Source organism: Bicyclus anynana, chromosome 7, assembly GCF_947172395.1.
Source record: "Bicyclus anynana chromosome 7, ilBicAnyn1.1, whole genome shotgun sequence".
NCBI classification, from domain to species: Eukaryota; Metazoa; Arthropoda; class Insecta; order Lepidoptera; family Nymphalidae; genus Bicyclus; species Bicyclus anynana.
The window spans coordinates 8,271,425-8,293,734 of record NC_069089.1 but is presented as its reverse complement, the minus strand read 5'-3'; the positions used below and the strand labels follow the sequence as shown (position 1 = coordinate 8,293,734).

Genomic DNA, 22,310 nt, shown 5'->3' with positions numbered 1-22,310 from the left:
CTTATTAATAGTTCTTTTGGTGTGTATACGACCCTGTGTCTCGAAGAGCACGTTAAGACTTCGGCCTCTGTCAATAACATCTTTTAATAATTTAACTAACGTCTTTTTTTTATTCTTTACAAGTGAGCCCTTGACTACAATCTCACCTCATGGAAAGTGATGATGCAATCTAAGATGGAAGCGCGCTAACTTGTTCAGAGGAGGATGAAAATCCACACCTCTTTCGGTTTCTACACAACATCGTACCGGAACGCTAAATCGCTTGGCGGTACGTCTTTGTCGATAGGGTGGTAACTCGCCACGGCCGAAGCCTCCCACCAGCGAGAAATACCTATAGGTTTTTATTAAAAAACTAGTAAAATCTACAATCAACAAAACGAATAATAAGTGCCTTTGGTGGTGTTTACCCGTGCCTCGCTGAGCACGCTAAGACAGCAGCCTCAGTTTTTTTTTCATTATATTTTTAGTAATAATATATTTAGCGCCTCAAAATAAAAAAAATATATCACACAAACTGTAATATTTATGCAAACAAGATAACGATTTTTATGTTATTATTTTCAGACGGAATACGATGTCCCCACTGGCGCTACTTGTGAATTTTCTACGTCATCGCAATAAAAGTGATATAAGTTGTAAATAATATACTTAATATTTTAACAAGCGTGGTGTTCTAATAATTGTAGGTATGTCTTAGCAACTTTATGTAATAGACCATATTTTAAAATTTTATGTCTAGGTCTCTAAATAATCGTAAGGCAAAAACCATGCCGTAGATAAAATGTCACAGAGAAATGAGGAGAAAAGTACATAATTTTGTCAACATCACAAAAATTCACGACAAAGGAGAAATACTTTGATTTGACTAAAAACATTGAATGTAATGATCTTTTGAAACACAAATACTACCAGTTTTAAGTGATCTCTAGGATTTTCATAATAAGCTCTATTCATGAAAATGAAATTCTAAAGATAATTGGCTCATATCTTATTGTTATTTCCGAAAGACATCATTTCTAGAGCCGATATTTTGGCATACTGTGAACTACTTAACGAAAGATAAGGAACGAAAATAATTCGAAAAAATAGCATAATACAAGAAAACAAAGTTCACGTGCCTAATAAAAAACACAATTAACATCTTAAACAAGAGGTTTTTTAACATGGAAACCAGTGGCGTAACTATCAGCTGGCTGGGCTGGCCAAATGTAAGGACCTTTAGTCCGCTCTGCTGTGAGCTGAAAAGTAATTTAGTAGGCACCTACCTACTTTTTTTAATACGTGCCGATTTCTAAAGCCACCCATTGAAATGAATTCATTCGTCGCGGGCCTCTGGTGCTACAGTTACACCACTGATGAGAACAGTGTTCACCTAGAATATCATATAGATTTATTTTTCTATTCATCTTAATGTTAAAAAACTGTGTAAATCTAGGTATAGCCTGACTGCACACAGAAATCAGGGAACAAGATCTCCCGCGCATGGATGGCAAGGAGGATAAGACATCGACAGTGTGAGCTTCGAACTCGTATCTATCGCTCTCTTTTTATAGTACTAAGTTAGACAGAGAGAGACAGAGATGAATTCAAAACTCGCACATGCGAGTTATATAAAACATCGTGACTGAATAGCCCTACAATACCCCCACCAGAGTCACTTGGGAGATGATCAACACCTACCTTGCTTTGTAGTATTTGTTGCGTCCAAAATTAAGGTTTTTTTATATTTCTAGTCAGGCTATACTTTCTATTTTATAATAATTAAACAAAATAAAAAAGGATTTTTCGCCCAGATTTGTAGCTTTATGTTAGTAAACATACACCTCATAACGTGACAGTTTATTATAAAACTTGTGCCATTTAATTTCCATAATTGCATCGCATATTTTATGTTTTAACGATTATAAGCTTATTGTACCTGCTTATATTTGATTAAGAATATTTTTATTTTATGTTTCAGTAAAAATATTTTTTTTGTCATAGGTAGGTAATACCTGAGAAATACAACGAATCCGTCCATTAAATGTACCTATATAAATTAGTGATTATGGTTAGTAATTAAGTTATGAACTCCGTAAAAAATTACCACTTTCTTAAATATTCCCAATAAGTTTGTGATGTTATGTAAATGTAGTTTGTTATGTCCACATTTCCACAAAGGTTTCCAATTATTAATTTCCGTAGTACCTATCCATACTAATATTTTGAATGCGAAAGAGTCTGTGTGTCTAGCCATTTCTCTAAACCACAGAACTGATTTGATTCCAATTTAGTATAGAGATAATTGGACCTTGGAACAAAATCCATGGTTCTCGCAGAAATTGTAAACACATAATTACACGCGAACGAAGTCGCGGGCTTTCGCTGGGTATAAATAATATCTACTTATTGTGTTATTTACTAATACAAATTACAAGGTAATCTGAAGGCAGCTTTTGTAATCTATATTTGAGTAGCCAAGACATCGACGTTTTATATATAAAAAAAATCAAATATCTCTTAAAAAGGTTGCGTAGCAACAAACCTTATGATTACCGAATAGATAAATTTATAAAAAATAAACATATGCGTCGCGGAACGTTTGACAGAAGTGATAACTTAAACCTGCTGACGTGTACGTGAGAGAAAGGGAAGCCAGACAGAACGGCGCCGTTACGTGTTACGTTACGAAACGGTTTACCGTCCCATATGAAGTTATCACTTCAATAACGGCTGTTACTTCACTTACTTATGTAAGTACAGAAAAGTTAAATTAATAACATCAACTTTACATAATATCACATTGCCAGAAGGTGCTTAAAATTTACAGTTAAAACTTAGGTAAGTACTATTTTAAGTGCTAACTTTAATTAAAAATTTAAAACTCTGAGCACGTGTTTGGCGAGGTTGTTTAGATGAAAATTACCTGTAGATATTATATACCTTTTATTATACCTAACGGTAATAATTTTAAATGTAATTTTATTTTCAGAATAATACATAAACATTTAGGTAAACCTACATTACCTAAATGCCCATAAGTAACTTAAAATATAATAGATACCTTGATAACATTAAATGTAGGTATTTTTAATTATATCAGTATTAACTACCTTTTTAATACTTTACGTTATAAAAAAATAGAAAACCTACCTGTATAAAATAGTGATTTATTGCTTTACGCAAAAAAAAAAGCATTGCGACAATATTTGTTATTTACCTAAAGCTCAAATATATGTATTTCTCCCACTGGGTTTTAAAATTTAACTAACGTTTAAACTAGTTAATAAGTAGTTTTTAGATATCTGAGAAAGCTCGAGTGATATAAATGTAAAAAAATAAATTATATTGTAACAAAGTGACTTTGATTTGCTTACCCGTAACACAGATCAATAACGCTATTTTGTAACATGTTTCATAACTCGATTCGCGTGAATCTCGAATACATTTCCATCTATCTCTGTCTAAAACGATACTTTAGATAGAGAGAGATAGAGACTAATTCTAATCTAACACTGTCGACTGCAGAGTTATATAAACATCGTTACAAAATAGCACTACAGTAGCGCTATTTTGTAACGATGTTTCATAACTCGATAATCTGAGTCTCGAATTTGTCTTCATCTAAGAGATAGACAGAGACGAATGCGAAGCTCATAATGTAGAGTTATTTAAACATCGATAAAGAATAATGCTACAGTATCAACCCACCTTCATTCTGAGTGAGAACAGAGACCATCAAGCTAGTCCTTGGTAAATTTCAGAAAAGATAAGTATCACCCATGCTCCCTACTTTAGGTAGGTACTCGTAAATATTGAAAAACTAGACTAGGTAAGGTTTACTGGTGAAGAGATGTGAAAAAATCTTACGATTTAAAGTTAGCATACAATATAATTGTCCAAGTGGTTCTGTAGTTGTCCAAGTTGCTCAGAGGGCCTAGTGATATCTAGATTGATACAGAAACGATCGCGTTAACGTAAACGCGAATTTCCAAGGAATTGAAACAGCGCCATCTAGTGGCACTACTGCAAAACTGTTTTAAATCCATATAAATTCGCGTTCACGTTAACGTGATAGTAACACAACCAGCGACCAAAAAACGTCCCCACTCAATGAGTGCCAAACACAACATCTTGGCACTCAATTCAAGTATTCGCATTTGCTAATTCAACCGTAAACTCAATCCTTAATATAGAATTTTCTCTGAATTTGGGATTTTATTGAATATTGGACTATATTTAAAGGCCTTTAGGTATATAATTCTAAAACTGTCAAATTGGCCAGTGAAATTTTCAACATGACTGTGCGTTCTTTTATTTTAAGAGGTCATTGAAGGTACTTATTAGTTTTAATTTTTAAGTTTTCCGTTGTGTTGTTGTGCTTTTCATTCTATTCTAACATACCGACTCATATCAAACAGGGTGGACAAAATTAAACTAGAAATCAATTTGCATAATTATGATAGGTACTTTATTAATGTTGTATTTGTACATTAAATTCATTACAAGCAGAAAAAACGTTATAACTTATTATTTACACATACCGTTCTTACACAATAGTTGAAGGTATTTCATAAAAATTGTACATTAAACATGAAATATTGGTAAATGAAATAAACAAATGAGCCACTTGATTTTAAGTAAAATACCATCGCCTAGAGCATTCGAAGAGTTTCGAGTTTGGATCGTGCCGTGTTGCAAGAACCAGCTCATGACTAAGGCTCCCGTATGGGTTCGAAACTAGTCGGGCATACTCCGAGGTTACATCAGGTGAGTTTTAGCCGTGTTTCATAATATATGAATAACACTCACGACAGTTTAAATTTTTAAAAACATTCAAAGAATATGAGAAAACATCCAACCATAGGTGTTAAGCCTCATATGCCTGTAAATTCACCGGCTGCCATATTTCATACTGCAAAGCTAGCATATAAAAATATGGCAGAAGTACTACTTTCAGCAAAAACTTGACAAATTCCACGACTACTAAAAAGCCTAATGCCAAATTTATATTTGTCTGACGTGTCGTGTCGTGACCCATCAGAACAGAATCGGTATCATATATTTTGTATGGCACCGTTTACACACATGTGTTGTGACATGTCATGATGGCTTCTGATGTGCCGCATACAAAATATATGATCCCGATTCTGTTCTGATGCGACACGACACGTCAAACAAATGTAAGTCCGGCGTTACGTTCTTTTACTCCGAATGATTTGTCAAGCTTTTACAGAAATCAAATTCAATAAATCGTAGATTATACACCAATTTTTTTTAATCGTTTTTTGAAAATCAATTAAGTGGATTTAATTTTAAAATCACAGAAATATATTCATTTAAAATATATAGTTACAATTACTGTTTTAGCATAGCATATATTATATAGTTTTGTGTATCTTTATATTATGTTGTGCATGCAAAAATAGTTTTAGGTATTTGCTTGTTTACTACAATACATTTTTATTTATAACCTTTTATACACATACATATATAAGGCTTCATTCACATTGGCGCAGTGTCGAACCAATCACGGAATAAACCTATGGAATTAGCTTCTGTCACGCAGTATGATAAATGACAAAGTTAGTAAATAGTACTAGAAATATATTTAATTCAAAACTTCCTATAATATCAAATCTTGGAAATTAATTCTCTATTTTTTACAAATTTTTCATCTACAAACTTTAAATACTAACAATAGATTGTTTGGAAGTTCGCCATTGTTTAAAGTACGATAGTAAATCAAGAGAGAATTCAATATACTACTTGTTAAAATATCTTGCGACGCTTCGCCTCTGCACCAATGTGAATGGAGCCTAAGATTCAGATCAGAGTTCAGACTAGAAAAGCTTGTGACACTATTTATCTGTACTTATATTATAAACTAACAACTCTCAAGAAACGCTAATGGTAACTATAACATGGAACTATACAATTAAATTACTAATGTCAATACATGATGCCAACTTAAAATACATTTTCGCATATATAAAAATTCACTAAATACATAATTAATATGATTAATACATACGTATTTCGATTATATTATGAAAATTATTTTAATAAAATTCAAGCTAGTGGGAAATTTTCGCTATTAGGAACAAAATTTTATATATTGTTTCGTTAACTAAAAGTGTTTGACTGCAATCTCATCTAAGTAATGACGCAATTCAAATTTTTATTTATGGCACTTTGAAAATTATTTATTAATAAAAAAGGACATTTTTTATTAATTATAATGAGCATAAAGAATAGGAAATATAATGTACGGGAAAATACCTACAGTGACACTGAAACAAAATGAAAATTATAGGTAAGGTAGCTTTCACATGTAGCATAAAATTAGGCGATTTTACAGCATACTTACTTTCAGAGTAAACGTGTCAATAAGTTCACAATAACACACACTAAGATAACTTTGGGCATATATACCCATAATCTACAGAACTACTAATAAACTACACTATAGTTCTACAAGTTAAAATATTATATTGGTTTATAAATTTCATATTATAGATTATAATTTTATAAATTTTCAATTGTCAGGCCAATCAAAATGTTAATTGTTTCACTAATAGATTAAAAAATAATTTCACCATTCAAGTAGGTACATTTATTTATGTATAAACTTAATCCCAAACTGTATTTACACAAATAAATAAATTTTATATAATTTTAACACACATTGAACTAACACCAAGTTTATGAATATGTTATAATACATACAAATCGTCGCAAAGTCGTCAGTTATAAAACGTTTATAATTAAGCCCCGTCTACACGACACAGATGAAAATAAACAAAATATCAGGGAAAAGTCAAGCATTTAATAACAATAAAAAAAACTAAGACGTAAAAATATATTATGGTGACAATAATTAGAAAAATGTACGAAGGCCCCCTCCCTTCACCATTTGAGATAAGTTGTTAAAAAAACTTACACACATATTTAGTGATTATTAGATATTTTTAACAAATTCCAAATTTTTATTTTATAAAATATGTGTGATGTAAAATGGAATAACAATCAAGACAAATACTGTTAATAAATTAGATGAAAGTTTCTTGTCTATAAATCTGGAGAAGTAACACAGTTTAAACTTATGAAAATTATAAAAAAGAGAGAATGCACTGTCTTCCTTATTCACAACAAACAGATAAACTTGACTTTTCAAAAGTTATTGTAAGAGACATTCTTACAATAACTTTTGAAAAGTCTTAGCATTCCATAAATTCACCGTGCGTGTGCCGGATCCATTGTTAACTAAGCTTGAAATGAATGAATTTAAATTAGAATTTGACCAAACGTCATCTTTTGTTTAAATAATAGTCCGAACAGTGTGCCTAGTGGGAGTTTTCAATGTTTTCATAGTTATTATCGCGTAAACGTAAACGCGACTTTATATGGAATTGAAACAGTTGTGCTACTAGATGGCGCTATTTCAACTTTTAGAAATTCGCGTTTACGTGAACGCGATCGTCACAGTATCAAACTGCCACTAGGCCCTCAGTGTAGTGCATACCGGGCTTAACAATGCAATTTAGTGCTTGGGTCCCCTGTTGTTCAGGATGGAGTCGGTGATTTGCTGGTAGATGGAGCGCTTGTAGATGCGCGGCTGACCGTCACGCAGTCCGTGTGGATACAGACCGAACGTGGTGTAGTCGTCGAACCAGCTTGTCGTAGGCTGAAATTAAAAAAAAATCATATAAGGGAATGCCCATCCCTAACTACCCGCCAATTTACTTATAGAAGAAACTTGACAATTCTACTTCTATAAAGAAAACATTGGTCGCAAGGATCGCTTACTATGGGCCTTACTGGAAGACTCAGAGTCACTCAGCGATGGAGCGAGCTATGCTTGGAGTTTCTCTGCATGATCGAATCAGAAATGAGGAGATCCGCAGACGAACCAAAGTCACTGACATAGTTCATCGAGTCGCGAAGCTGAAGTGGCAATGGGCAGGCCACATAGTTTGAAGAGTCGATGGACGTTGGGGTCCCAAGGTGCTGGAACCTCGCACCAGAAAACGTAGTATTGGTCGACCCCCCACTAGATGGACCAAAGATATCAAGCGGGTTGCAGCCGCTGGATGCTGTCGGTTCGAGACCGTTTTTTTTTTGGAAGTCCGTGCAAGAGACCTATGTCCAGCAGAGGACGTCTATCGGCTGATAATGATGATGATTGTAAAAGAAAATATAACTTTACCAAAAACAGTTTGCTACAATGTTTTACAACATTTTTAATAGGTTAATTGACACTATTTTAATTGGTCTTGAAAAATTTATCATGATTTTTTTGAGAGGTGATTACATGAAATTTTTATTTTTTAAATATTTACTTGACAATACGAGCCACAACGCTGTCGACTATGATAGTCTATATTTCAACTGTTTTGTGGCGTCACGTTGACAAATCCTTTACCAAACGGAGAGTTTGACAAAAATATTAGTTAACAATAAAATGTATTTGACGTTTAGTAAAATAACATTGTAACGTCAAAATGGACGACGGCGATTTGGACGTTTGGAAAATGTAAAAAAAATATGATAGGTAATTTTAACCGCTCTGGTAGGTACGAGAAATAACATAAAAACATACTAATATTATAAAGAAGAAAGATTGTAAAAGTATAAAATCCAAGTTTTGGCTGGTGGGAGGCTTCGGCCGTGGCTAGTTACCACCCTACCGACAAAGACGTACCGCCAAGCGATATAGGCCTCCGGTACGATGTCGTGTAGAAACCGAAAAGGGGTGTGGATTTTCATCCTCCTCCTAACAAATTAGCCCGCTTCCATCTTAGACTGCATCATCACTTACTATCAGGTGAGATTGTAGTCAAGGGCTAACTTGTAAAAAAAAAAAAGTATAAGTATAAATAAGTAACCAAAGCTTTCGTTATTCTCAACTTGTCAAGTAATCTGGAACGATTTGACGCAAATTAAAAGTCAACAAGAAAGTCAATATTGCTCAGCTAGCAAATATCGCCCACGCCAGACCCAAAGCAATCCCGAGCCCGATTGACGTCAGTATTGCTTCCCACTTAATGACGTCAGAGGCATGAACGAACGCGCTCGGGTATAAAGTCGTCGGTTAATATCAAGTGACATTTCGCTACTTTCATACACGATATATACATACCGCCTTTAAACAGATCATAAGGTAGCACATACGATGTTATTTTTCGCTTTTTAGTTTAGTGGGTTTTTGTATTGGAAGTCGGTTGAATTTTTTTTTATTATTTTTTTTCATTTCAGCTAGTTTCCTGGTGTTTAAGAAAACTAACTAACTTTTATAAAACAAAATTGCATTGGTAGCGATTTGTCCGCAATATTTATTTATTTATCCCTGTTATAATAACAATTAGGTGCCTACTATGATTTAGAGGAAAAAAAACAGATTGAGAAATGTATTTTTTTATGTCTGGTAAATTTAATGTGCCTACCTATGTAAGTACGATAACATAATGTTCATATCAAGTATTTACATAACCTTCTACCAGATCAGATAACCTTACTGACGGGAAAATCCGTGTGTTATCCAGTAGAATAACAGGGTTTTATGCACCTTTTAGGTACCCTAATATATCCATTCTGCTGTAAACAATATCTGTTCTTTTCCTTAAATAATTACATTTTTCGGATATTTTTTCTTACTACTACTTTTATACTTAAATTCTTCATGAGTGTTCCTTCATAAGTATACCGTAGTCCCTTCATTAGCGTAATTAATAATTAGACAAGTGCGACCAAGTGATAATAAGGATGTGCAGCACCGGGATAAATAGACAAAATAGCGTCCAATGGCGGCGAAGATGTTCCAGTCACATATCTTTCTTTCCAACGCAATGAAAGAGACAGCTGTATTTTCGGCTGCACCGGCATTAGTAGAATTTTGTCTATTTCTCTTCACGAGATTATCTAGTTGGTCTCATGTTAGCGCCACAGGCAGACGTTTATCGATAACGATCCCGGTACGCTGCACATCCTTATGTCTATTGACATTTATAGTCCGAATAGACAGTTCATAACGAGCGTACTAAAAATAAGATTTATTAAAACACAAAAGTTACAACTTTACTAATAAAATATTTAAAATACATTGAAATAATTTAACTAAATCTATAAAATTAAAATAAATTAAAACTAATACTTGAAAATTTGCCGCCCTTGGTAGGGGTGCCCATGCTCATCACGCAGGTAGCATTCCCGCGTTGAATTACGATTGAAATTATTTGCGCGAGAAAGCTGCCTGCCTCAGGGTCGCCTGTTGCCTCCCTGAGGCTTTTGCTGATCTCCTTGTGAAAGTCAGGGCGCTCCTGCTAATCGGACCTAATGTCGACGCCAAACGGGACGAATTCACATTGGACTTACTATAGGTTATTCTCACCTCTAGTTTGAAGTTGAGTATTTTGGCGGAGGTCTGGTGTCGCGGCACGGTGACAACGTGCGACACTGAGAAGTACCCGGGCTTGCTCGCCGTCACCTCGTAGTGGCCCGGGGTCAGCAGGCGGTAATAGTCGCCGTACGCTCCTGGAGACATATCACATTTACCTTGCGAAATTATACTAAAACATAATATCTAGATAGGCCCAGGCATCATCATCATCATATCAGCCTTTTGTGTAGACAGGACATAGACCTTTTGTAGGGACTTCCAAACATCACGATACTGAGCCACATGCATCCAGCGAATCCCTGCGACTCGCTTGATATCGTCAGTCCACCTGGTGGGGGTCGACCAACACTGCGCTTTCTAGTGGCGGGGTTCCAGGAATTTGGGACCCCAACGTCCCAGGTCCAGGCCTATCTAGATATTATCATCATCATTAACAACCCATATTAGGCTCACTGTTGACCACGAGTCTCCTCACAGAATGAGAGGGGATTGGCTAACTACCACCACGCTGGCCAAATGCGGATTGGCAGATTTCACACACGTAGAGAATTGAGAAAATTCTCAGGTATGCAGGTTTCCTTACGATGTTTTCCTTCACCGTTGACACGTGATATTTAATTTCCTAAAGTGCACAGTGTACCTACTGACCCTAGTGTTAATAATTATAGGAGAGGGGTTTTTTTTTTTAAATGGTAACAGACATTATCTGCAAAGGAAAGCACCGCACCGGAAAGTAGACTTGAGAAATAGACTCTTCAACTACTTATGCAAACACTGCATAAAGGCTGTTCTTTAAAATGTTTCTTCATATGGACGAAGTCCAGCTAGTCAATAATCACATCTTTAGTGGATTAGGTATACATATTCATGAATTATTTGCAAATAAACGGGTGTGCCAATTGCCAACCACAACATTATCGCAATGAGGAAATACGTAACTTAATAAATACAATTATGGAAACAAAAAAAGCTGAGTAGGTATGACTTTAGACATTAATATGAACGTTACCGTGACATAAAATCTTGGAATCTTGGAAAGCAATCAAACGAGCAAGAATGCGCCAAACATACAAAGACTGTTACTTCACTCCTAATTGAACAAACCGAATGCAAACGACCATTTATTCCGTGCGTGAGACAATGAGACTTGTTGACATTCCGCCCACATTCTCTACCACAATATAATTTCATTTAATATGACCAGATTATCATTAACTACAGAACACAAAGCTTAAATATTGTAATGAAAAAAACTTAAATTACTATAAAGACGAAAATCCTGCAGAGCATAAGAGTTAATCAAAGAAAGAAGAAAGATTTTTCTTTGGTAAATAAATACAATATAAAATAAGGTCGGAATTAATGGGTGCCCCAAATATCCGATCTAGTTAAAAACTGTATCTTGGATTGGATTGGATTAATTGTCGATATTTAATCAACACTTTAGTCAATATAACTAACTACCTCGGTGGTCCAGACATTTTAGGTAAGCCTCTTTTCAGTATCGCCAGCCCGCTCTATTTTAGGCTTTTTGCGTCCAATCGATGCCAGCCACTTTCCGGAGGTCATCGCTCCAGCTAGTGGGGGGACGCTTCACACTCCGCTTACCGAGACGCGGTCTCCACTCAAAAACCTTACGACTCAAACGACCATCGGTCGTCCGACAGACATGACCAGCCTGGCACTTCAATGTACTGAGAGTTATGTCGGTTACTTTCGTTCTTTAGCGAATCACTTCGTTTCGGATTTTATCGCTCAAAGAGATTCCAAGCATAGCTAAAAGAAAAGAAAGAAAGAAAAGAAACCTCACTCCAAAGCGCCCTGAGCGACTTGGAGTTTGCTGGCAACGAGGGGAAAGACTGCGGGTGTGAAATCGTGTGGAAGTAAGGTGCGCCAGTCGTGGGTTTTTCATTCATCGCTACACGCCCCCCGGCCCGCTCACGCATCGGGAGTGTTACGAACGAAGTTGTCAAACTATAGCCTCGCTGTCAGTATCTAAGATTCGGCACCGTAAGTTATGGCAGGTAGAACGCACTAGGCAAAGACTTTCGTCCTTAAACTTTGTGCTATGAAATACTGGGAGTTTATTCTTCTAAGTAGTTTTCAATTTCAATAAAAAATTTCAACACGGAGTTGAGACACGCGTTTCCTTACAGAGGCCCTTAATCTAAACAAAAGCTAAACGGACGTATACATTTCTGTATCATTCATAAAAAAAGTATATATAATATAACATATTCAAGACTAAAATACATTAATAATTAGTTTGAGTACGTAGTCTGTCTGATCAGTATACTTTATATAATATCTTAATCAACTCCTATCGAGTCTATTGTATAAGCAATTTTTAACCTTTAGTTGGCATTTAAGGAGGAGGGCAATGAAACAGCGGGGAAGGTAAACTGGCCACCTGTTACCGGCGTCTTCCGCATCCGTGATGAAAAAACTTGGGAAGTTTGGAAACTCACAAAAAATTATCTACTATAGTTTACTTTATCTAGCTGCTTAAGGGTTTTTTAAGGTTCCGAACATAGGTACGTACAAAAACGGAAATCCTATAAGATTCCTCGCGTCTGTCAGTCCGTCTGTCCGTCGGTAACAATCAATTTACCCCGAATCTACTGACCCTCAGACAAATTATAATTACAGGGATTGGGAATCAGCCTCGCTAGACGTTACCCCTCTGTCAAAGATCAAGAATCAACGATCTAACGCGTTTATAAAAACCGTTTCTTTAGATCGATGTTTCATTGCTGTAATCGTTTTCGTCGTGTACAGAGCTCCCTAAAAATGCCGGTTTGTGTAATTAAATGGCATAATATACGGTTACGGTCCATTTTACTAAAAGATAAAGTTACGTTTCATTTATAAGTATTTCTTTGTAATAAAAACAATATCTAAAAAGAAACGATTCTTCAGCCGGAACAGCAAAACATCGATTAAGTAATCGAATATTCTGTGGATAGTCTAAGAGGCCGTACTACAATTACGAACAATTTTTGGGCGGTAAATCCAAAAATTGTTCGTACTCGACTAGAATACTAAAGTTGTCCGAACTAGGCCTAAGTGAGTGTAAAAATCACTCGTGAGCGTATTGCGAATCAATAGTAGTGCGTAACGATACAAAATATATTTACTGGTGTTAAATATGTGTGAGTTTAGCTTGTCCCCTCAAAAAATTTCAGACGAATTTGTTGATGAATTTGGGTGCGATACAAGTACAAATGTATTTGGTCTGAGATTAGACCAACCAAGTTGAAATTTGGTACTGCAAATGAGAATGCATTGTTTTTTTCTGGCTACAAACGGTAGTTATAAAATTTATTGCTATTATGCTATTATACTGTAAGGACTGACTATAGATACGGATATATATTTATGGGTATTGATCGGTATGATATCACTCATTTAACATCAATGACAGGATGCACATAGGATGCAAGTAGATCGATACACCCAACGATATGGGCAACTGCGGATGCGAGCATTTATAACTCGTTATCTGATAAGAGTATAAACAACCTTTAGTATAATATAATTAAACAGTTTTCTATGTGTCGGTTATAAACAAATCGGCAAGGATGGATTATAAAGCAGACTCCATTTTCCAGATTTTGAAGGATTATTGTCGAAGACCAAAGAATTAATATAAAAAATTATTGTTAGTCAAAAGCATAAACATTTTTAGTAAAAAATTGACTATGTAAGAGCCGATTTAAAAGAAAAATACTTAAAATCAAGTGCTAATCTTCGGACAATTTAAATTTTTACAAAAAATGTAGTTAAAGATAACTAGAAACTACGTCATACCCATAACGATATTTCGATGCAGAGTTGACAGCATACTTGACCGTGTGTAGCTGACGTAGTATTTAATATAAAAATAAAAAAAGATATAATATAAAATTGTAGTCTTACCAGTAGTGATGTCGTGTCGGATGGGTCGCGGCACGGATCCAGTAATGTTCACGACAGATATTATGGCGTTCTGGATGAATCCTGAATCATCGCTGACGATCCCCTTGACACCGGTGTGCGCTTTCCATATAAACGCCAACATGGCATCCTTGTTCCGGACCCATTCTTTTTCCAGATCCCTTTCAAATGGGTATTTCTGGCATCCGAGTTCGAGGGTGATTTCGAATGCGTTGGTCGCCAAGTAGTTGAAGTCTTGCATACCTAAAATGGAAAACTTAGGTTCGATCCCACCTTTTGATAAGTATCTGATAGCTTATTTACGGATGTTGTTTATGCTATTTGGCATAAAGTGACAAAACTTACGATTAGACTATCCGACACTTATCAGGGGTGCGATTCTGGTATTTGACACTCGTCGACGAACCTTTCGCCTTTAACACATCTAATTCGAATTTGAACTAATGTTTATAAGATGCCAAAATTAAAATGTCACTAACAACGATGTTGTCATGGAAACAAACGATGTCACAGTTACTTTACAGAATGCAGGAGCTGGTGATTAAATCGTCCCTTAATAAGAAATTTGATTTTTATGTAGAACAAAGAACTTCCCACCACTATTGACTGGTATATTTTCGAATGTTATCGGTAAATCGGTATACCTATAAAAGCAGATGCAGGTTATGCATCACATATCACAGTTAAAGTCTCAGAAATATGGGAAACAGCAATGCCCTGACAAGTCACAGTTCTTAATTGTTGCTTAGATACTCGAAAGCTAAATGTGTCTTTGATTGAATGGAATTTTTGAGCAGTGCCTTTAAATCTTTGCCAAACGAACAATCGAAACTTGGAAACATTAACAATACTAGTAAATAACTAGCATTACGAAACCCGCTCACATCTCATGGCTAACCGCATAAAAATGTCACGCGTACTACTCGACTTCAAGCAGTAATACAGTGCGTTTCCTGTTTTTATAAACGGCCACAAATTATCTCATTTAGCTCGAGTAACTATTACGGGTGATTACAGAAGCATTTGCATTGTCTGACGTATTTCTTCAACTTCACGTTGTATTTTAACATGATGCTTCTAATAGTTATGGTCCAACTTATTTAGTAGGTACTCGACAAATTTTGAAGAAACAAAAGAAGTGGTTATTACATATAACCACTTCTTTTGTTTCTAGTAGCTGGATAGGTAAAATGCCCGACGGGGATGAAAAGTTATCTAACATTAAAACAAATAGGTACAATGTGGCATTTTTTCTGGGGCCTAACGATTTAATTTGTCACGAGTCTCAGATTGTATAGTTACCCCTCTTACTAAACATTGAGATTAGGTATTACGAAATACTATCAATTCTAGTATTTGAACTAGTTGGGTTTTTGTCGCCCTGATACCTACCTACATATATACACTATGTTGTTATTATTTTGATCTTGTAAGCCGCTAGAAAAATCATTGCATTTAAATGGCAATGTGCGAACGTCTTAATTCACAAAAAAAGATGCGATGAACAATAGGATATACATACATACATACCTACTACGGTACAGTGACATCATTTTCTTACTGTAATGTGAACCACTGACGATCAAGTAAGTAATCTCATCAAAAGATCAAAAAGATTGATGATAAACCACAACATACGATAGTTAAATAAATATCGTCAAAGCATTTAAGGCGGTAATGCCGAGTGTGCTTACATATAGATTCTATGTATGTAAGCGTGCGCGCTCGCGTACGCCATGGCTTACTCGTGATATGTCCCTAAACTCAAGTTCATAGTACTATCCGACGTAGATACATACCACCCTTAAAACTGTACCACGCTGCACCGTTGGTGACGCCGCCCTGCTTGTCGAAATTGTACGCTGCTCGACGCCATGTCTGCGTGCGCGCTCGCGAACGCCATGGCTTGCTCGCGAACGCCATGGCTTACTCGCGGTATGTACCAGACCGTAGTACATCCCGATGTAGATACATACCTCCCTTCAAGCTGTACCACGCTGCGCCATTGGTGACGCCGCCCTGCTTGCCGAAGTTGTACGCGGTGGTGTCGTCGTTGCTCACGCGACAGCCCGTGCGGCTGCCCGACGCCATGTCTGCGTGCGCGCTCGCGTACGCCATGGCTAACTCCCTACGACAATGGAGACGCAAATATGATGTATCTATTAACTGTACCAATGCCTTGTGTTGCGTCACGTAACGTAGAAGTTAATAATCAGTGGGACTGACGACTTTACGCGACTGGGAATTTGATGGTGGTTACAGGACTGTCACCACCAACAAATTCCCCGACTATCACTGGTTCAGAAAATTTTTTCACCGTTGATATGTTCTCCAACATACATTTTTACAGCCTATTACTTACTTCACCAAAATTGGCAACATTAGTTCTTTGGAAAAGTAATTTTATGATACAATTAATAAACAATAAATATCGACGGCAGTAATTTCACAGTGAAATAGGTATAAATACAGTTCTCATTATTTCTCATTATCGCTATTGAGTAAGAAGCACAAAGTCATTGTACGTATATACTTATATAGTTACAATAAAGACTTAAATATGTGCTTTTTATGTCACCTTGAAAGGCCTTACAAACGAACGAAAAACAATTTTATTCGTTTGTCACCAAGTAATTATAATTTAAAATGTAATCTGTATTATCAGACTCCAAATCTCATCCAAAAAAAAAAAGAAGCTGAAGCTGAATATTATTATAATGTACCTGACAACTGAAGGTATGCCAACATGAGATGGAGAGGAGCATGGTCAAATCCTCAAAAGAGAAATGGTCCAAAGAGGTCAAACAATGATACCAGAAATGCGAAAATGAGGCAAGGACGAAAGATGGGAGGAGGACACCTGCCGAAAGGATGGTAAGGAAAGGCTAGAGACCGAGCAGAATGGCAAAGTCTGGAGGAGGCCTATGTCGAAGAACAACCAGACTGCTTTGGTTTATTATAAATTAAGTAGTATTAAGTATAATATTAAGCAGTCAGTATCAGTCAGTCAAAGGCTATTTTTATTTTATTTTAATTACATCTCTTACAACTTGTATGCTAAAGTGGTTGGGAGATTAGACGCCAGTTATCCGAAAAAATCGATTTCAGACGAAAGCAGCGGACGTACTATAATACGCTGTTAATTCAATTACAGGTTGACGTCATGACACTAATCTATAATTGAATTAAACAATCGCCAGCTTTTTGGTAAATTCTTTCGCTAACTCGGTAAACGGATTCAGTGTTTTTAGCGAGTCAACAATCTATTGAACTAACTCGATCAAGCGTCACTCAGTAGTCACTAACTGTGCAGTTTTAACTGTAAAGTCGAACTGCTTAGTTAAATCATTCGCGTGTAAGCAAAAGTAAGAATTCTAAAATTTTAACTCTACAGTTTTTTCTAATGATTTTGATTTTCGTTTAGATAAAACTGTACAGCTAAAACTGAAGGTCTGTATCCCGCATTAACCCTACTATATTTTAATATATAGTAAAATTTAAAAAAAAAACATCTACTATTTCCCTTTAAAAAATATTGAAAACCCTGAATACGACGTAGACGAGGCGTACTATACAAGGCACACGGATGTAGCTTTTTATTGCATAACACGTTTATACCATACTCATAAGTACGCGCACTTGAGCACTATCACATCTGATTGTAAATGACTACGCAGATTTAAATAGGACACAGTTTCCTGGGCGACTGGAATACAGACAGATACATATACGAGTAATTTGGTAGTTGAACTAGCGTGAAGAGAATCTGACCTAAGCCCGAGCTTCCAAACGATGCGATGTTCATATTTTTTTTTTAATCTGACCAGCTAGGCTATTCTGTAACGATATCTTTATACCTCGCAAGTGCGAGTTTCGAATTCACCTCTATCTCTCTCTGTTTAACACGATACTATAGAATGAGAAAGATAGCAGTGAATTCGAAACTCGCACTTGCGAGTTATAAAAATATTGTTACAGAATAGCCATGCTGATGTATTTAAAGAAACGTAGGCTCATTTTTTCAAGTTGAAAAATATAGAACATATTTTTCAACCCACCCTCATTTTATAAAGCCTGACAAATGTTTCAGCTTTGCTTAAATGAGATGTCTGGCTATCGATAAAACCTAGTCCATTAATAATTGTATATTACGTAGACAACAAAGAAAAATAAATTCAAACATTTAGAATTAATAGATTATGAAACACGGCTAAAATTCACGTGATACAACGTCCGAGTATGCCCAACTAGTTTGGAACCCGTACGTCTTTAGTCATCAGCTGATTTTTGCAATGTGATACGATATAAACTGATTTTGCTGTGTCTCATAATCAGTTAATATGAATAACATTCACGATAGTTTAAATTTTAAAATATTCAAACATGTTACCTGAATGTGTCATCATCTGGACTTGCAGAATATTCAGAGACTGGAGCCCCGCTCCTGCTCTCATCGTAGGGGTAGTTAGCCACCAAGTCACCACCATGCATCGCAGCACTCAATACAAATGGCACGGACATAATCCATCGCATCACAGCTCGAGTTTCAGGCTCCAACTATAGTACATACATTTTTTTTTATTTCTATATTTTTTGTACCGAAATTTAATTCAATAATTATTATATGTTAAACCGAAATTTAAATTTTTTTTAAATTGAAAGTAAATATAAAATTATCTAAAAATATTGATACAATACACAGACACCTGGCCTATACCCAATACAATGGGATTCATGCAAACGTAATATAAAAAAAATAAAAAAAATTGTATTACTAATTTGTATGAAAAAATAAAGACTTTATTATTATTATTATTATTACACAGACACCATATTGTACTCATACTAAAATATACAAAAAAATTAGAAGGTTTTTCTGAATTCTCTTATACATAATATGTGTACCAAAAGGCAAGCTTAGTTTCAACTTCATTAATATAAAGCCAAAATTTTCTTGAATCGTATATTCAAAATGTACTGTAAATGTAACTGTAAATTAAACACTTACAGGAGCAGCAAGACGTGACAAATCTTTTAGCAAATGGTTGTTATGACTTATGCCCTGACGTTCGAACTCAAAAGTAATAGCATCCAAGTCGGGGAAATTTCTGTTCAAATCCACAGAATGGTTATTGTTACGCCCAATGAGATAGTCTTGGCTTCCCTAAAAGGTAATATAAATTACTAAAAAAATTTACTTACAAATAAAGTTACAACTATTCTGGTATAAAAATATGGTTCACATGAATAACGTTATTTAGATTAAAATATAAAATGCCAGTGTTAATTAGAACCAATTTTTTAATTAAAAAAATTAGGGTAGGGTAGGGGTAGAGTAGAGGTAGGGTAGGGGTAGGGGTAGTGTAAGGTAAGGATAGGGAAGAAGTACAAATAAATAAATTAATAAGTCAAAGCGAAGCTTGAGCGGGTCCGCTAGTAATGCATAAAAAAGAATCTTAAAACTACAAATAACATGCAAAGGCAGCCTTATTGCTAAAAAGATCTCTTCCAGACAACCTTTGGTGAGAGGAAATACTAAGTTAATATAATTGTATTTTCATTCTAAATTTATTAAGGGATGAGAAAGTACTTACTGTCTCTGTAGATAATTGCCATCCATCAGGATTCATTGACGGCAGCAAATGTATGCGAGTATTGTGAACCAATGCTCTTATGTGGCGGTTGTGCTCATTGTACTGGTCACAGAGATAGTGGGCCAGGCCTAGCAGTAGCTCTCTACCGAGTACCTCATTTCCATGTATATTACCTACATACTTTACTTCTGGTTTGTCTTTGGGAAAAAAAAACATTATTAATCCTACTGATATTATGTTATGATATTATATATGTGCCATTGGCTCCCCAGCAACACTCCATGAAGCGTTTGATGACCTGGGACAGCCTGCTAAGCTTCTGGAGCTAGTTCCATTGGCTGGAGTGACTCCAGTGGGGACCAGCACCTAATGGACTGACGTACAAGGGCCAAGTGCGATAAAGGCCCAGGAATGAAGAAGAAGATTGTAAGTGTGAAAGTTTGTGCTTGTAGGATTGGATGTTTATTACTCTTTCACAAGAAAACTTTTAAGCGGATTTTGATGAAACCTTACATGTAGCTGATACCGCAGAATGACACAGACTTATAAAAATACTAGCCTCCGTGGCGCAGTGGTATGTGCGGTGGATTTACATGACAGAGGTCCCCGTGAGAATACAGGGATAAAATATTATAGCCTAATACTCATAAATAACGTGGCTCTCTAGAGGTAAAATAATTTTATGGATTGTTTCAGTAGAACCAGAGATTACCCCCTACAATAAATACCACACTTTACCTCTTTAGAAATATTACTTTAGTAGAGATGGTGATATTGAATGAATTAAAATCATAAAATGAAAATTACTATAAAACCGCACGCGTCGACAAGTCGTAGACGGATAGCTAGTTTACATTTAATGATTTGTTTGAAAAATATACATAATTAAGTAACGTGTTACAAAAATTGAATTGAAGGTATTAAAACTTACATTTATTAAATAACAGTAATAATATTTTAAATACTTACATGGCTGGTGGAATCCAGGATTATCGGAAAACTCAATAACATACAGAGGAACATTTCTAACTGAGGGCTCCGTTAGAGCGTATACCCTCGTAATATTGGGGCATTTTTCGTGAACTTCTTCTAAAACCAAGGGTAGTTCTTCATTGTTGTGATGTTTCCAGACAAACTCCGCAGATGCCACAACGAGGAAAGCAAAATAAAACGGTTTGTACGATACCATTGTTGTAAATTATATCAGTGAATTGAATAAATATAATTTAATTCATTAGAAATGTAACAAAATTAATCCGCACTTTCTGAAATACGTCGCAAACACTTCAGTCTTCGCGGAGTTCAGCCAGCACAAACAAAGTATCGATCGATTTTCCCGCGACACTGGCCCTGACGTCAATTCAACACAATTCGAAAATCGAATTTGATTTGAAATGTCAATGTCAAATAGAATTTCTTTTTTAATGTTGGCACACAATCATGTCAAAATACCCAAGAAAGATGCGTCCAATTTAATATTTCATGTGAATATTATTAATGACTAGCCGTTTATGGTTATATTAATAATAATACTTATTTCCCTAATAAATTAAATACATGCTTTGATTTTATTTTATTTCAGATATAAATTATTAAAAATCAAATCACAACATATTGATTGTTTTCCACTGCAATAAGCACAGATTATGATAAGACACTATTTCTAAAATCGGTGAATAACCTAATCGGTGACTGAATTATCTGAATAATAGATTCTTTATATAAAGGTATTGTTTTTATTATTTTGTTAATTAAATTAGAAATACTAACAAATGAGACGTTACTTAATTTTTAGATTTTGGATCTTTGAGAGAAGGGTAACATCTAGGGAGTCCTTTTGTAATTGGTCTGAGGCTAAAAGGTAAGTCCACAAACGACCAAATCTTATAGAAATTCTACTGAGTTGGCAACACTGGAGACGAATATTACGACTATGTAAACCTTTGACTAAAACGAGTCCGTTGTCCTTTTTCTGCACGGATTGATCAGCGTGTTATTCGGTGAAGTATTCATCGAGTATCTAATGCCTAGTTCGGACTACTTTAGTATTTTAGCCGAGTACAAACGGTTTTTGGATTTACCGCCCAAAAATCGTTCGCACTCAAATTGACTATTTAAGTAGTCCGAACTTAGATACATAAGGTGTCAAAGAGTCCGAACTAGGCCTAAGGCATAATTTTACGCTACATGCACTATTCTGTGGAAATTATTCTAGGCTATAAATAATTAGAACCCAGAGCCGCAAATTATAAATAAAAGTAACTTTGCTCTGAGTGATAAAAGCCCGCGTATTTTTAAATAATTAGTACCGAACTTATTAACCTACTTCAAAAAAGGAGGAGGTTAATAATTCGTCGCAAATCTTTTTGTTTTAATAATTATGATACATTTAAGTTAAGAGT

General features: G+C 35.4%; 2 protein-coding genes across 5 annotated transcripts in view; one reads left to right on the top strand and one right to left on the bottom strand.

Moving 5' to 3' along the window:
* The window catches only part of LOC112046053 (uncharacterized), a 38,640-nt gene extending 35,303 nt beyond the window's left edge, over window positions 1–3,337 (top strand). For all 4 annotated transcript variants that reach the window (XR_008250942.1, XR_008250941.1, XM_024082720.2 and 1 more), the window contains one exon: window positions 565–3,337. The gene's annotated coding sequence lies outside the window, so the exon portion shown is untranslated. The remainder of the gene's footprint in view (window positions 1–564) is intronic.
* A 1,086-nt stretch (window positions 3,338–4,423) lies between these two features.
* LOC112045970 (carboxypeptidase E) lies at window positions 4,424–21,288 on the bottom strand. The gene is made up of 8 exons (XM_024082437.2): window positions 20,878–21,288; window positions 19,909–20,105; window positions 19,323–19,478; window positions 18,705–18,871; window positions 16,291–16,442; window positions 14,297–14,557; window positions 10,370–10,512; window positions 4,424–7,666 (listed from the first exon to the last, which is right to left on the bottom strand). The coding sequence occupies exons 1-8, from the start codon at window positions 21,095–21,097 to the stop codon at window positions 7,523–7,525; spliced, it is 1,440 nt and encodes a 479-aa protein (XP_023938205.2). The 5' UTR covers window positions 21,098–21,288; the 3' UTR covers window positions 4,424–7,522.
* Between the last annotated feature and the right edge of the window lie 1,022 nt (window positions 21,289–22,310).